Source organism: Oryctolagus cuniculus, chromosome 7 (assembly GCF_964237555.1).
Source record: "Oryctolagus cuniculus chromosome 7, mOryCun1.1, whole genome shotgun sequence".
NCBI lineage: Eukaryota > Metazoa > Chordata > Mammalia > Lagomorpha > Leporidae > Oryctolagus > Oryctolagus cuniculus.
Genome location: NC_091438.1, coordinates 84,018,686 through 84,034,692, shown reverse-complemented (window position 1 = coordinate 84,034,692; position 16,007 = coordinate 84,018,686). Strand labels below are relative to the sequence as shown.

General features: G+C 40.3%; 1 protein-coding gene across 4 annotated transcripts in view; it reads left to right on the top strand.

Moving 5' to 3' along the window:
* The window catches only part of HS2ST1 (heparan sulfate 2-O-sulfotransferase 1), a 204,045-nt gene extending 191,538 nt beyond the window's left edge, over positions 1-12,507 (top strand). For 2 of the 4 annotated variants that reach the window (XM_002715521.5, XM_070078128.1), the window contains 3 exons: positions 5,853-5,950; positions 7,688-7,845; positions 8,396-12,507. In XM_002715521.5, coding sequence (XP_002715567.2) covers positions 5,853-5,950; positions 7,688-7,845; positions 8,396-8,622 — 483 coding nt within the window. In that variant the 3' untranslated portion in view covers positions 8,623-12,507. Of the gene's footprint in view, positions 1-5,852; positions 5,951-7,687; positions 7,846-8,392 lie in introns of all 4 variants that reach the window. The other 2 variants (XM_008264941.4, XM_017346129.3) reach the window with 2 other exon arrangements.
* Positions 12,508-16,007: the final 3,500 nt, after the last annotated feature.

Sequence of the window (16,007 nt, the reverse complement as noted above, 5' to 3'; positions counted from 1 at the left end):
TGAGCACAGGTTCTAGTCCCGGCTGCCCCTCTTCCAATCCAGCTCTCTGCTGTGGCCTGGGAAAGCATGAGAGACCAGGAAGAAGCACCTGGCTCCTGGCTTTATATTGGTGCAGCTCCAGCTGTTGTCATCTGGGGAGTAAACCAACGAAGGAAGACTTTCTCTCTGTCTCTCCTTCTCACTGATTATAATTCTACCTCTCAAATAAATAAATAAATGAAGTCTTAAAAAAAAAAAAAAAAAAAAAAACAAGGAGCTGGATCAGAAATGGAGCAGCCAGGAGTTGAACTGGCGCTCATATAGTATGCTAGCACCACAGGCAGTGACTTTACGCACTGTGTCACACCATTGGCCCCAAATAACTTCTTAATGTCTTTAACTGAAAGGGTTTCCATTAAATTCATTTCCTTAAAGTTGGTAAGAACTCATGCATATAACATTTCTAAAAATGGAAGGGTATTGGGAGATACTGGGGATTAAAGGGTGACTATGGTGATGTTGAAACTATCTTACTATGGCACTTATTCTGAAAAAGTTCTAGATAGCTTCATTTCCATGAAATTATATATTATTTGCACCTTAAGTGATACTTTGAAACATATTACACAATATTCAATTCAGAACTTGTAACTACTATTATGTTTTAAACTACAGCATTCCAATAATCTGAACTGCTTACTAATTACAATGTCAAATTGTTATTTCAAAGTCATTTCTGATACGTGTACACCTGGGTTGTTTTCAGCTGATTTTGTATGAAACAAGCAATGTGTTTTATTTGGAGGATGTCAAATACTCTGTTTTCATATTTTATAAATAGAATTTCACTTAATCTCTGCAGTACATGGGATCAGAGGTCAGCATTGGATAACTATATAGATTAAATCAGTGATCTTCAAACTTCTTCATGTGGAAACTCCTTTTATACTCTTAAAAGTGATAGTGAACCCCCAAAGAGGCTTTTCTATGTGGGTTATTGGTACTGATGTTACCAATATCAGTAAATTTATCAGTTCACTAAGAATATTTAAAATATCAATGTTAAAACAATAGTAGGAAACCCATCTTATATTAACATAAATAATATCTTAATGCACATAATCATTTCACCTTCTCCACAAATAAATACAGGCATATTGAATTTTTGCTAATCTTTTTTTAAAGATTTATTTTATTTATTTGACAGGTAGAGTTACACGGAGAGGTAGAGACAGAGAGTGAGAAGTTTTCCATCCACTGGTTCACTCCCAAAATAGCCACAACAACCAGAGTTGGGCCAGACTGAAGGCAGCAGCCAGGAGCTTCCTCCAGGTCTCCCATGTGGGTGCAGGGGCCCAAGGACTTGAGCCACCCTCTGCTGCTTTCCCAGGTGCATTAGCAAGGAGCTGGGACTTGAACAAGTGCCCACTGCAGGCCAGGGAAAACTTTACACTGCACCACAGGGCTGGCCGCTGGTAATCTTTTTAGTATCTAGCTTAATATACACGGTCTGATTTTTCTTATCTGTTACTGCATTCAGTGTGTCCAGTATGTTCATTTGGTTGAGTTAGATAAAGAAAATCCACCTTAACAGATATGTAATTGGATAAGGTGGAATTTTAATAGTCTTTTCAGAAAATTGTGGCTGGTCTTCTTTCATACTATACTAAAACTTGACTGGGATAGTTTCTTAAAGGCAGTTGCAATGTGGAATCTAAATGGGCAGGAAAACAGTTTCAGTCTCATCAGGTAAGTGAAATGAGAACTGAAAAACTGTCCCTTGGGTTTGTCAGTGGGTTATGTGGCATCCAAAGGGTTTAGGAGTGACTGAAAATGGAGACGTTGAGACTGAGAGGAAAGACTACTCTTGAGAGAAATTTGATTTTGAAAGGAACAACAGCAAATCAGGGAATGTTTCTTTAAAATAACAGACACTGGACATATCTATATATTTGAAGAGAGCAAAAGGTTGAATGATACACAAAAAAAAATGGAGAAAATTTGGAGGCAGAGGATCTCAGAAGTGGATGAAAATATTACTCAGAGATAGGAGAATGGGGGCTGGCGCCTGCACTGCAGGCAGCGGCTTTACCAGCTATGCCACAGCACCGGCCCCTGGATTTGTTTTTTCTTTTAAAATATTGGCAGCCATTGAAGAGTTCTGAGTAGAAAATGTTAGAAGTTACTGCTTTGACTAATCTAGAAACTGTTCAGATAGAAGGAAAGCTGTGAAAGCAGCCTAATTAGGAAGCCGTTGTAAGAATCGAGAGTTGATGCGGTGAGGTCCTGATGGAAGAGAAAATTGAAAAAAAAAAAGCTGGATTGGAAAGACATGACCTCAAGGATGTGAGGTGAGGGAGAAGAAAGTTTAAGAAATGATCTGCTGGCCCGATGCCGTGGTGTAGTGGGTAGAGCTGCCGCTTACAGTGCCAACATCCCATGTGGGCACCAGTTCTAGTCCCAACTGCTCCACTTCCAATCCAGCTCTCTGCTATGGCCTGTGGAAGCAGTAGAAGATGACCCAAGTCCCTGGGCCCCTGTACCCTTGTGGGAGAACTGGAAGAGGCTCCTGGCTTCAGATTGGCACAGCTCCGGCCGTTGTGGCCAACTAGGAAGTAAACCAGCAAGTGGAAGACCTGTTTCTCTCACTGCCTTTCCTCTCTCTGTGTAACTCTGACTTTCAACTAAATAAATAAATCTTTAAAAAAAAAAAAAAAGAAATTATCTGAAATCTTGTGTGGATTACAAGGGGCAATATGATTCTATTGCCAAGAATATTGACTGTGAAGTAACACTGGCAATTCAAATAAGAATACATAATAGTTATTAGAAGATATAAAAAATTATAGATCTAGGAGTACAGATTTGGAAGTCCCTTTGACTAGGAATTATAAATTAATCCAAGGAAGTGTAATAAGTGGACCAAGAAAGGAAGTAGGGAAAAAGAGAAGACAGCTGACACAAGTTGTATATGGAGTAGAAGGACCAAAATGTGACTTCAAAGAAGATTACAATAGTAAATTTAAAAGGTACAGAGAACCCATGAAACAAGCCAAAGCAGGGAGTGTTCCAAGAAAACAGAAAAGAATGCATTAGTGACAGAGAGATCAAAAGACTTGTTACAAAGAAGAGGGTAAGCTAAGTACTATGAAGATCAAGGAAAACAAGAACCAACAAAACATGTGTTTGACTCTTAGGAGAGCGAGGTAAGGAAAGAGAGCCACAAACATAAACATATCCTGCCTGCCATGAACCACTCGTTGTGGAAGATTTATTCCTCAAAGTAAGATTATGTCCTCATTTTTTCAACTCAGGAGACTTAACACAACACTTAAATTTTTCAGACTCAGAATTCAAACCCAAGTCAATGAGTCTTTGTACTCTATCTTGGTGCAGGTCATCTGTAAAAGAAATGGGTGAATAAAGTGTGGGCTGCAGTTTGCTCTTGTCTCTTTGAATGATGCCAAAATAAGGAGCATCATGCCTCTGTGGCTCCACCCACACCCCAACTGGGTTTAAGGATGCTTTGGCCTTGTTGTAGATTTTTGTTTGAAAAGGCCCTCTAAGATGGTCTAACTGTATAGATTTGAAAAGTAAGGCCTGGAGGCCTTGAAGACTTACCTAAAATAGGGTCAAGCCTAGTTCTAGAAATTCAGAAACTGTGGCTCTAGGCAAGTGCTCTTTCATACTTCATCTTGGGGGAAATAGCATATGAATTTGTAGATGTCTTACTGCAGCAGCCAAGCTTCCCAGCTTTGTCTGTGGTATCTCTGATTGTTTTGTTTTTAAACTTTTATGTTTTTGTTTGTTTCTTTATTTGAAAGGCAGAGGGGAGGACAGGAAGAGAGATTTTCAATTCACTGGTTCACTCTTCAAATGCCTGCATAGTAGGCCCTGGGCCAAGCTGAAGCCAGGAGTTGGATCTCTCATCCAGGCCCCTCGTGTAGATAGCAGGAACCCAAGTTTTTGGGCTGTATCATCTGCTGCTTCCCAGGCACACTAGCAGGAAGCTAGATCTGCCGCAGAGGCAGGATTCAATCCCAGGCGCTCCAGTATAGGATGTGGACGGCCTGTGTAGCAGCTTAACCCTCTGTACTACAACACCCACCCCTATGGGTTTTTTTTAATATATATAATTTTAAGCCGGCGCCGTGGCTCAATAGGCTAATCCTCCACCTTGCGGCGCCGGCACACCGGGTTCTAGTCCCGGTTGGGGCGCCGGATTCTGTCCCGGTTGCCCCTCTTCCAGGCCAGCTCTCTGCTATGGCCAGGGAGTGCAGTGGAGGATGGCCCAGGTGCTTGGGCCCTGCACCCCATGGGAGACCAGGAAAAGCACCTGGCTCCTGGCTCCTGCCAGGATCAGCGCGGTGCGCCGGCTGCAGCGGCAGCCATTGGAGGGTGAACCAACGGCAAAGGAAGACCTTTCTCTCTGTCTCTCTCTCTCACTGTCCACTCTGCCTGTCAAAAAAAAAAAAAAATATATATATATATATAATTTTAAAAAATATTAACTAACATAAAAATTGTACTTATGTATGGATTACCATGTGATATTTTAATACACCTGTTGTGTAATATCTAATCAGCTTAAACTTAATCTGTCTCCTCAAACAGCACTTCTTTAGGTGAAAACATTCAAAATCCTGTCTTGTTTTTTTTTTGTTTTTTGTGGGTTTTTTTGTTTTTTTGTTTTGTTTTGTTTTGTTTTGTTTTGTTTTTTTGACAGGCAGAGTGGACAGTGAGAGAGAGAGACAGAGAGGAAGGTCTTCCTTTTGCCGTTGGTTCATTCTCCAGTGGCTGCCACGGCCGGTGCGCTGCGGCCGGCGCACTGTGCTGATCCGATGGCAGGAGCCAGGTGCTTCTCCTGGTCTCCCATGGGGTGCAGGGCCCAAGCACTTGGGCCATCCTCCACTGTACTCCTGGGCCACAGCAGAGAGCTGGCCTGGAAGAAGGGCAACTGGGACAGAATCCGGCGCCCTGACCGGGACTAGAACCCGTTGTGCCGGCGCCGCTAGGTGGAGGATTAGCCTAGTGAGCCGCGGCGCTGGCCATCCTGTCTTGTTTTTAAAAATGTTTACTTTTTGAGAAATATGTGGTATATTAATATCGCTTATATTTACCCAACTGAGCACCAGAATGCCTGAACTCCCAACTTCTCTCTAACTGTAACATAGTACCTGTTAAATAACTTTTCCCCATCCCTCCCAGCCCCTACTCTTCCTAGCCTCTGGTACCCAGCATTATATTCTTAACTTTTATGAGATCAACGTTCTTAGATTCTGTGCACAAGTAGCATCAGGTGGTGTTTGTGTTTCTGTGTTTAATTTATTATGTCTGACATTATCACCTCCATTTCCACCCATGTTGCTACAAATGAGATTTTGTCTTTTTTATGGCTGAGTAGTATTCCATTGTTTATATCTATCTCACTTTCTTTATCCGTATTTTGTCTCTTTCTTGATTATGGGTTATTGTGAGTAGTGCTGCAATAAACATCAGAGTAAGTTCTCTCTTCAGCAGACTTATTGCATTTCTCTTGGTAAAGTCCCCTATGTTCATCTCAAATAGATAATTTGCTTTGCTGAGAAAATATAAGTACACAAATCCAGCATAATCCAGTACTTACATTCAAGTACATATGATTTGGGAGGGTGTCTATTCACACAGTAAAAGAATTCTTACAAACATTGGCATAGAACAAAGTTGTGAGAAGCATCCGTGTTTTCCTTTCCTCGATAACCTACCTTTTCCTTTCACATTATGACATCATCCCACCTGCTCATGCCCTTTTATTTAATAACTTAGCACATTAAGATGTTGAAACAGCAGGCTCAGAATTACGTCTCACGTATGCTGCTTTGTCTGCGCTCCAGACCTTTGATGAATGTGTAGCCGAGGGCGGCTCCGACTGTGCTCCTGAGAAGCTCTGGCTTCAAATTCCATTCTTCTGTGGCCACAGCTCCGAATGCTGGTAGGGAGACAACCTTAGCTTGAATTTGCTGTTTTCCTTCTTATCTTCCTTATTGTATTTCAAGAGAATGAATGTGATAGTCAAGGGCTAGGTACAGGGAGATCAGTGAAGGACCAGACAAAAAATAACATACCTACTTTTGTGGTAACCTTGAAATGCATTAAAAAAAAAAAAAAGTCTCGTTTATAATATCCTCACAATATTTTTTCAGATTCTGGTTTTGATTTTTTTTTCTTTCTTTGTTTGTTTATTTGCTGAATTCCACACAGCTCTGAATTAGAGACCAAAGGTCATTTTATAAATTTTGTTTTGTCCTGAGCTTACTGTTTGAGTCATTTGTGATAAATCAAGAAAAGGCTTAGTGGGTAAATTATTCACTTGATTTTACTGTTAAAGTGAGTTTTGACTTTAAGTGGTGTCAAGGTTATGATTATGGTTTAGTCTGCTAATAAAAATGAGGTGGAAGATAAAAGTTATTTTTAATAAAGAATTTATTTTTTCAGAATGTGCTGAGTCTCCAGTTTCTGAAAGTAATTGTGCATACTTATTTGCCATATTCAATCACTGTAATAGGAAATGTAGAGGAAAACAGCACATTCCATGTTACTGTATTCCTTAAAAACATGAGAAATGCAAGGAGTTTCTTCATTACTTGAGATATATTATTAAATTACTGTGAAGTTTAAGGTCCTAGTCTTTCAAAGCATCCTAATAGCCCAAGAAAAATTGAAAGAATGTGTTCTCAGTTGTTAGCCATTTCCTTGGAACAGAGATTGGCAAACTACAACCTGCAGATCAGGTTTGTCCCCTCACCTGTTTTTATAAATAAAGTTTTATCAAAACACAACCACGTACATTCGCTTAGTTATTGTCTATGGTTGTTTTCACGCCGGAACCCCAGACATGAGTGATTATGACCCAAAGCCTAGAATATTTGCTTTCGGGACCTTTGTAGAAAAAGCTCTGCAGCCCCTTAGCCTACAACTATAGAACATTGTGCTACTGGGCATTGTTGAGGTTTCAGTTGAACTTGTCTAATGTGTTCCGTAGTCAGAAAGCTGGAAGGGGCCTGCTAATGGCGGAGGAAACAGAATGGTAGAGCCCACCCACTGAAGACCACACTGCTGCTGAAAGGCAGAGCTAGAGCTGGGATTGAAGGATGTTGGTGCCAAAAGGAACCCGGAAGTGTTGTTTATTTAGGACGCAGTTTCTGTTCACAGCATTAGCTGACAGTGTAAACAAAAATAAAAATCAAAGAGTCTTAGCAGAGCTGTTTCTTCTCTGTTTTCTGTTCCTCAGAAATTTTGGAAAACACTAAGCTCACAAAAATCCTAAACAAATTAATACAAGCAGTAAGCATAAATTGTTTAGACCTTACTAGAGAGCTCTTAAAATGAACAAAGTTAAAGGAAATTAAGTGCTCTCACACTCCCTCAGATGGAAGGGATATATGTTACGTACAGATTTTTAAAAATTGCCCTCAAACTAAACTTTGTTCCTATTAAGAGAGGTCTAGTAAAGTTTGAATTAGCACCACATAGTTGAGCAGAAATTGGAGATGGAAGCAAAGGAAATTAAAAACAGGTGTCCTTACACAAAAGATGTTAATAAAAGGGCATTAAGTCTTTGGATGTACATGTGTTTATCTACTTTGTCCATAATATACAGCCTGAGAGGCATCAGAAATACTTAGCAGATTTCACAGCCCGGTTTCTAATTCCTCTGCTTTGGTTTCAGGAATGTGGGAAGCAGGTGGGCTATGGATCAAGCCAAGTATAACCTAGTTAATGAATACTTTCTGGTGGGAGTTACTGAAGAGCTTGAAGATTTCATCATGTTACTGGAGGCCGCTTTACCCCGGTTTTTTAGGGGTGCTACAGAACTCTACCGTACAGGTATATACATGACGGGTTTCTTTTTAAAGTTGTCCCTTAACTCTTTTCTTTGTTTACAACTTAAACAACAGACAGGGCATCTTAAAAAAGTTCATGGAAGATATGTACTATGAAAAAACTACACATGGACTTCAAATTTTTGCTCCAGAGTCACCTTCTTTTCATTCCTTTCATTTCTTTTTGCTCAGGTGCTAACACTCAGTCTGCATGATATGTTGAGAAATTAGAATTAGAAACAAGAATAGCTATTTTGTCATATTTTAGAAAAAAACTAGTTTAGAGCACCAAGAACTTGCCAGTAGAGCATATGAGGTGACAGCCTTTTACCACTTGACATTCATTTAAGTCTAACGGGTTAAGGATTTGCATGCCAATGAAATAAATCACAATTCTGGTACGAAACGGGCTCCATTTTTGCCTGAACTGTTTTAATTTAATTATGTTACCCATCCTTCAATATGAACTTAAACCATCTTTTCAAATAGAGAGGCATTGATTCTGTATGTTCTCCAAGAATTATTTACCTTTCCTTTTTATCCTTTGTAAGTAGGAAAGAAATCTCATCTTAGGAAAACCACAGAGAAGAAACTTCCCACTAAGCAAACCATCGCAAAACTACAGCAGTCTGACATTTGGAAAATGGAGAATGAGTTCTATGAGTTTGCACTGGAGCAGTTCCAGTTCATCAGAGCCCATGCTGTTCGAGAAAAAGATGGAGACCTCTACATCCTCGCACAAAACTTTTTCTATGAAAAGATTTACCCCAAGTCGAACTGAGTCCGAGGTGTGACTGTTAGATTCCTGAACAAAAACTTTGACGCTGACGTCACCTTCATTCTCAGCTCTGCAACCTGGATTGCTGATCTTGTGTAAGATGGTTTGTGTCGAGCTGAGTTAGAATCGGTCATGTCGAGGAAGTAGATGCTGGCTGCTCTGTGTTGTAAAGGGTTTAAGTTTCAAGCATTTTTCTTTTTTCAGGTTAGATTTTGGTGAGAATTATAATCCCCACTTGCCTAAGGGAAAACAAGCTTACATCACCTAAAATAAACACATGGCAGGTCTAATCAAAAAGCTAAATGCAATTCAGAAAAGGGTCTGATAGTCTAGTTTTTGATAAAGCATTTTTTCGACTAACCATGAATGAAGATGAATCCATTTGCCACTTCCACCTTCCCCAGGGGTTTAGGTTAGAAATAGCGGTGGTAACTTGGGCAGCGTGTGCTTTGTTTCTGTGAATCACATCTCATGAAACTTATCCAGCTGTTTGTATTTGCTAAGAAATGTGACTGCTATAGTTGGAGTTACCCATTTTTATGTAGGTGGTTTTAAATTTTTTCAATAATCATTAGTGTTAAATACCAGTTTAAACCATGAATAATGCTATAAGAAGATGAAGAATCAAGGCAGTATTGCTCATTCCTGTCTCCCCAATATTTATTATTGGGAATACACTTCAAAGAAGGTTGGCAATGTCAGAAGTTTTAGCTAAGACTTAGGTGCATTAATATAAAAAAGTAAGTTTAGTATTTGTTCCTCCAGGGGTTGTTTGTCAAGATGTAAACTGAGCTATCGGCAACTATTAAGACTCCAGTGGTGAGCTGTGGTGTGGGTCGGGTTTTCTTACTTCTGTACTTTTACCTGTAGACTATTTTTACTAAGGTGCTTTATAATGTGTTTTAAAGCATTGCATTTACAAAAGAAAAAAAAAAAGGAAAATGCTGTACATAGTGCATATTTTATGTATTTGGACCAAAAAGTTATAAGAAACTAGACAAAAGTGGTTTTGCACCAGTTTTATTATGTCAAGTAAAACCATCAGACCTACTGTTCTTGTATTTCTCATTTAACTGTACTGTTAAGACATCACTGACATGAATTTCAATGACCCTTCAATTTTGATACACAATGCATTATTCATATCTGGAGGTGGTAGTTGCGATGGAAAGAGTACTGGACGTGGAGTCATAAAACCTGATTTCTGGTGTTGGCTCTGCCACTTACCAGCTGTTGTGACTTAACCTCTCGTTGCCTCGACTTCCTTGTCTTGAAATGAGGCTGATAAGACCTGCTGTACCTACCTCACAGGGCTGTTGTGAGGCTGAGATGAGAGGGCACGTGAAGCACTTTGGAGCTGCAAAGCAGTGAAAAGCGTAAGGTATTAACTGTAGAAACATCTTTAACATGTGGTTTCAGACCATTCTTTTTTTTTTTTTTTTCCTAACAGAGAAAAGTCCATTTGGGGTTGGGAAAAAGTTAATCTTGATGTAAAGTCGTGTTTGATAAATATCTTCTCAGTGTTTTATCTTCCATGTTTCAACAACTATTGAGCTGTGAAACCCCTGTGAACTCTTAACGATTCCTGAGCAGCTGCCCGAGTGCCAGGGGTTCTCTGTGGGAAGCGGACTTCATTAGCTGACCAGGGGCCCGGAAGCCTTGCTCTGCAAAGTCGACAGATTTCTTTTTTTCTCTTTTTTATTTTATATTGCCATTCAGAAATGGTAGCTATTTTATACCTCTGCTTTTTAAGGTATATTTTACAGGGTTTGATTTTCTTGTTCATTCTTCCCCTTCTTGAAGTAACAAAGATAAAGAATTTTAAGAACCCTTTTCTAAAAAGAATAATCTTTGATATGTTTCACTTAAGTAAATATTTCTTAAGGCTTCACCAAACTGCAAGCATTTTAGGCAGATTACGTTAAAGGTTATTAATTGTGTGGGAGAGAGGGAGGGAGCACTACTTCCAGAAAATATGTGTAACCCAATCAAAGGAATGACAGAATCATTTTAGCACCCTTGTCCCCCAGTAATATGAAAATATTAAGAGAACATAGCCAGAGGGAGGAGTGAAGCCTAGTGGTTAAGGTGCCATAAAAGACATCTGCATCCCACATGGGGCATTCCTGGTGCTTTCCCTGGCTCCAGCTCTGTCTGCTGCTTCCTGCTAAAGCCAACCCTACAAGGCAGTGCTAATAGCTGAAGCACCTCCCACATGGGAGTCCTAGATCAACTTCCTGGCTCCTGGCTTTGACCCAGCCCTGTCCAGCCCCCTAGTCATTATGGGCGTTAGGAGAGTGAACCAGCAGATGGAAATATCCACCCCCCTCTCTGCCTCTCTGCCTTTCAATGTGTTTTTTTTAAGAGAGGGAACATAGCTAGACATATGTACTTTTCTGGATTTTATTTTCCCTTTATTTTGTTTTAAATTAACCTCTACAGGTATTTGCTGAAAACATACAAATTATTTCTTCACCCAAAAGTAAAGCACCTGCTAATGGAACACACCACAAGTTATTCTCAGAGTACATGCTAAGATCATCCTGAGGTGCATTAACTGTTTTAGAGACCTAGAGTTGCACTTAGTAGTGCACTGGAGCAGGCTCAGTAAACTTTCTGTAAAGAGCCAGAGAGTAAATTTTTGGCTTTGCAGGCTATATGGTCTCTGTCACAGTTCACACAGTTCAACTGCCATTGTTGCACAAAAGCAGCCATTGACATCATCTAAACAAATGAGCATGGTCATGTTCCAGTGAAACTTTACCTGTAAAAACAGATGACATACTAGACAGGAACCGCGGGCTACCAGCTCCTGCACTAGAGAAATCAGGATTTATGGAGAAGTCATATTTTCATCCATATTCAAGTGACCTAAAAGAGTTTATATGCTCCAAAAGCTCCTGACATATCCAAAGAATAGCACTCTGATTCACACATTCTCTCCCACAGAGTCACAAACTTTTAGGACTTCTCTTGCTTCCTAGTTTAACAGTTCAGAATAGGTGCATTTATTTGGTCATCTTTTAGGGTAGGAGTGTCCTTTCTGGAGACTGAGAAAAGGGCGGATTTAATTCCATCCAGTGAGTCCTTATGATGCCTACCTTTGTAATCGGTCACATGTGTGGAGCCACAAAGGCAGTAATGTATTTTTTTAAAGTGGCAAATGTGGTTTTCTTTGTTTCGGCCTTTGCGCTTTTTCAGTATTTTGATCATAGGGAGATATTTTTTTTATAATACAAAAGTAAATTAACCACTCTGAATTTCAAAGTAATGTTACGTGTGTATGTGTATATATCTATATCGATATCTATGTTTATTTCCTAAAAGAGGAAAAAGTACCTTTTTGTTCAACTTGTATCAACACCTGTTTTCTAATTGCTGTGAAATGGCAACTGTTGATAAATTATTGTGACTGTTTTAAAATGTAATGGGGAGGATATATTTTGATTTTTACCCAGCTTTAATCTGTAAAGTATCACTTAAATATATCTGATAGTAACACTTAAATATTGCATGGGAATTACTTTTCTGTCATCCATATGCATTGATGCAACTTTGAACATATCAGGTGTTTCTGAATTCCTGATGATTGGATTTAAACTATGGAAACTCAGATGACTTATACTGACTTTTACATTTTGAATTTAATTTTCTGTTCTTACAATTAAGTTGATGCCTAATTTGAAATCTGTTGCTCTTTCTTAATATATGTCCTATTGGAAGTTCCTAAAATTGTTAGTGCCATCCGTGATTTACAAACAGTATTTTGATATCACAGACAATTTTCTCATTGTATTTGCATAGGTAGAAAGAAAATAGTTTGTTGACAATTATTCTCACTTTTTTAATAAAATTAAATAAAAATTTTGAAAGCGCTAGAGAATTGAACTAAAGGCTGGTTCCCAAATGCATAGCTGATATTTTAATTTATATTCCAGTTCTAAATAGAGACCATATGTGTAAATCATCTAGGAGGATTTCCCCATTGGTCATTCTTAAACACACCTAGGATCCTTTATTATGAAAAGTATGTGGTACTGCCACCTTTTAAAAAGTTTGTCTTTAAGAGGCCCAGGTGCTTCTCCTTATGACTTGACAGTTTGCCTCTTCAGTTAGTACTACTTGGAGCTGGCGTTGTGATGCAGCAGCACTACATGACACAGGCATGCTGTATCAGAGCATTGGTTGGAGTCCCAGCTGCTCTGCCTCTGGTCCAGCTTCCTGCTAATGTGCCTGGGAAAGCAGCAAAGATGGCCCAGGAGTTGGGCCCCTGCCACCCACATTGGAAGATCTGGAAGGAGCTCCAAGCTCCTGGCTCCAGGCCATTGCAGACTTTTGGAGAATGAACCAGAAACAGAAGACTCCTCTTTTTTTCTGTTGCTCCTCTGTCCTCCTGACTTTGAAATAAATAAAATCAATCTTTTTTAAAAATGCAGTACTAATTACTGAGAGGGAAGCAGGACAGTTGCTGTTTGGTTTCTGCTTCTGTTTACTCTATGCAGAGTTGCTGCCTGAGTCCCACCAAGCTGCTGTCCAGGGAGTCTTCCAAGGGGAGAAGCAGCTCTAGGTCATGTGCACCACCAATTCTGCACTTCTGGAGTGGAGCTTACTTTCTGATTTCCTGCAGGGGGAATTTTAGGGATTGAAATAAGTGATTGATGGCCAGCACCACGGCTCACTTGGCTAATCCTTCGCTTGTGGTGCCAGCACACCGGGTTCTAGTCCCGGTCGGGAAGCCGGATTCTGTCCCAGTTGCCCCTCTTCCAGGCCAGCTCTCTGCTGTGGCCCGGGAGTGCAGTGGAGGATGGCCCAAGTACTTGGGCCCTGCACCCCATGGGAGACCAGGAGAAGCACCTGGCTCCTGACTTCGGATTGGCGCAGCACGGCGGCCATAGCAGCCATCTGGGGGGTGAACCAACGGAAAAGGAAGACCTTTCTCTCTCTCTCTCTCACTGTCCAATCTGCCTGTCAAAAAAAAAAAAAAAAAAAAAAAAGAAAAGAAAAGAAAAAGAAAAGAAAAGAAAGAAGTGATTGTGTAGTCAGATTAAGCCTATAGTTTAAGTTCATGCAGCTTTGTGACCCTTGCAGTAAATGGACCCAGGTGATGATGAACCACTTACTGGTAAGCTTGTGAAGGAGACACTGCTGAGGGCTGTGTGGTTTTTAGACTGCTTTGTAGCTTTCTATCGAGAATCAGATGTGTGAGCATCTCTAAAGAGTGTTGAATGGAATTTGGGGAAACATGGGCTGTGGATGTTGACTTTTATGTTGTATAAACATAGACAGCTGAACAATACCCCCATAATCCCATGGGAAGACCCTACTTCCTCTCTCTTTCTGTCTCCCCCACCCCTCCAACTTGATTCATTTATGCAGTGCTGTTTCCAAGTCGAAACCATTTTGTCACATTGCTGGCGAGATAATCACTCCTTGTCCTTAACGTTCTGCCAGCTTTCTGATGTTGAAGTGTTTCAGTTGACTACCTGATGGGAAAGCTGTAAAATAAACACTCAGTGGGAAGGGGGAAGATGGTTTGCTGTCCTGTTTTAATATTTTCTTCTGTAGCCTTGACACTGACATTTTCCAGAGTGGGTGTTCAGGGACATTAATTTAACTCTCAGATACTGTTGCCACCAGCAAGGTGTATGTCATCATTGCTTTGTGAGAATTGTATGCTTATTTGTGACAATGCTCTCCCCAAACTAACGTGCCTTTGCTGCTTTTGCTTTGGACTTCACCACTGATGTTGAAATTTCCACTAGAAAATTAACAAGGTATACTTAGGGTATATGCTTAATTGGAAGTAAAATACGGAAAGAGCTATTAGAATAAAAGAGAACTTGGAAAAAATTAATCTTAGCAACATTGCGGCTGGGACGTGTCTATAATGTTTCTTCAAGTAAACACATTTCTAATGATTGGGTTATTTTGCCCTTAGAGGAGAAGAATCTCAATTCTCAGACCCTGGCTCATTGTTCTGAGCAATGTGTGCTTGACTCTTTTCAGATTACGTCACATTGGTTTGACTAAAATACCAGCTCAGTGATGAATTTTCTAAATGAAATTTTCTCTGTATCCAGAGAGGCAGAACAGAAGGCTTGGATTTGAGAGTCGGGTCACCTGCATTTAGCAGTGTGCTGTTTGTAAATGGAGGTGACAGGATTGTGGTACAGGTTTTACATGACAGATGCAAACTGCTGGCCCAGGGCAGGCTGATGATCCGTCGCATTTATCGGCCATGTTCAGTATTGTTAAGAAGTTAGCATCCCTTCTCACATGGCATAATCCTAAGTGTGTCACTTCAGAAACAATTTTTATGAATATTTTTGAGTGCACTGAATAGTTTTGAGTGATAGAAACCTATTACCTTAATGCTGCCTCACTTGTGTGCGTGTAGCATAGACGGGCCTGGTTCTGACGCACGCTCTTTCCATCTGCAAATCTCCCATGACAGAAAGGGGGAATAGTGATTTTGAAAGGAGACAGCACTTGCTTGTTACAGAAGTGGCCATGTCCACGTTGTAGGTATACAATATGGACGGCTAAGTAGTGCACATGCAGAACCCAAGATGCTCAGCACACAGTGAATGACACGCTCATCCTCGACACTTGCTTTAGAGTTAGATTAGTTGATCATGTTAGAATTACAGATTTTTAGGATACCTGGAACATAAACTTTGTATCCAATGATTGTTGCCTACACCTGCATGTTCTCACGGTACTCTTACCATCACAACTATTTTTTAAAGCAAAAGTTGAACTTTCTGAATTTTCTTCCAGTAATAGCAAGCAAAAATACAAACCCTAAATCACTTTCCGTTGGTTTTTGTTCTCTGAAGGACTCCTCTTGCCCCTTACCTTACTTTTCATTACATCTTGTTTCACCTTTCTTAGCAAAGACCACGGGTGTGGCACCTTGCAGCAATCACTGACTTCAAAATGCAGGTTTCTGCTTTATGAAAAAGCAGTCGAGCAAGCCAGGAAAGATCTGATAGTCATTCCTCACTTTGTGGTTTGCTGTTTTCTTTGAATAGATTGGGACTAACCAAGTAACAATGTTGTAAGATACTTCCAGGACCTAGCTAACATACAGTGGGCTTCTAGGTGATACATTTAGTGCTGAAGAGCCTCTGCAGGGCAGGCATTGGGTGCAGCTGTTAAGATGCGGCTTGGGATGCCTACATCCTGCATAAGTGTTTCAAATCCCTGCTCCTCAGCTTCCTGTTAGTACATCTTGAGAGGCAAGATGATGGCTCCAATGGTTGGATCCTGTCACCCATGTGGGAGACTCAGTTGGAGTTGCTGGCTCATGGCTTCAGCCTGGTCCAGCCCTTGCTGTTGTAATGATTTGGAGAGTGAACCAGCAGATAAATGATCTCTCTCACTCT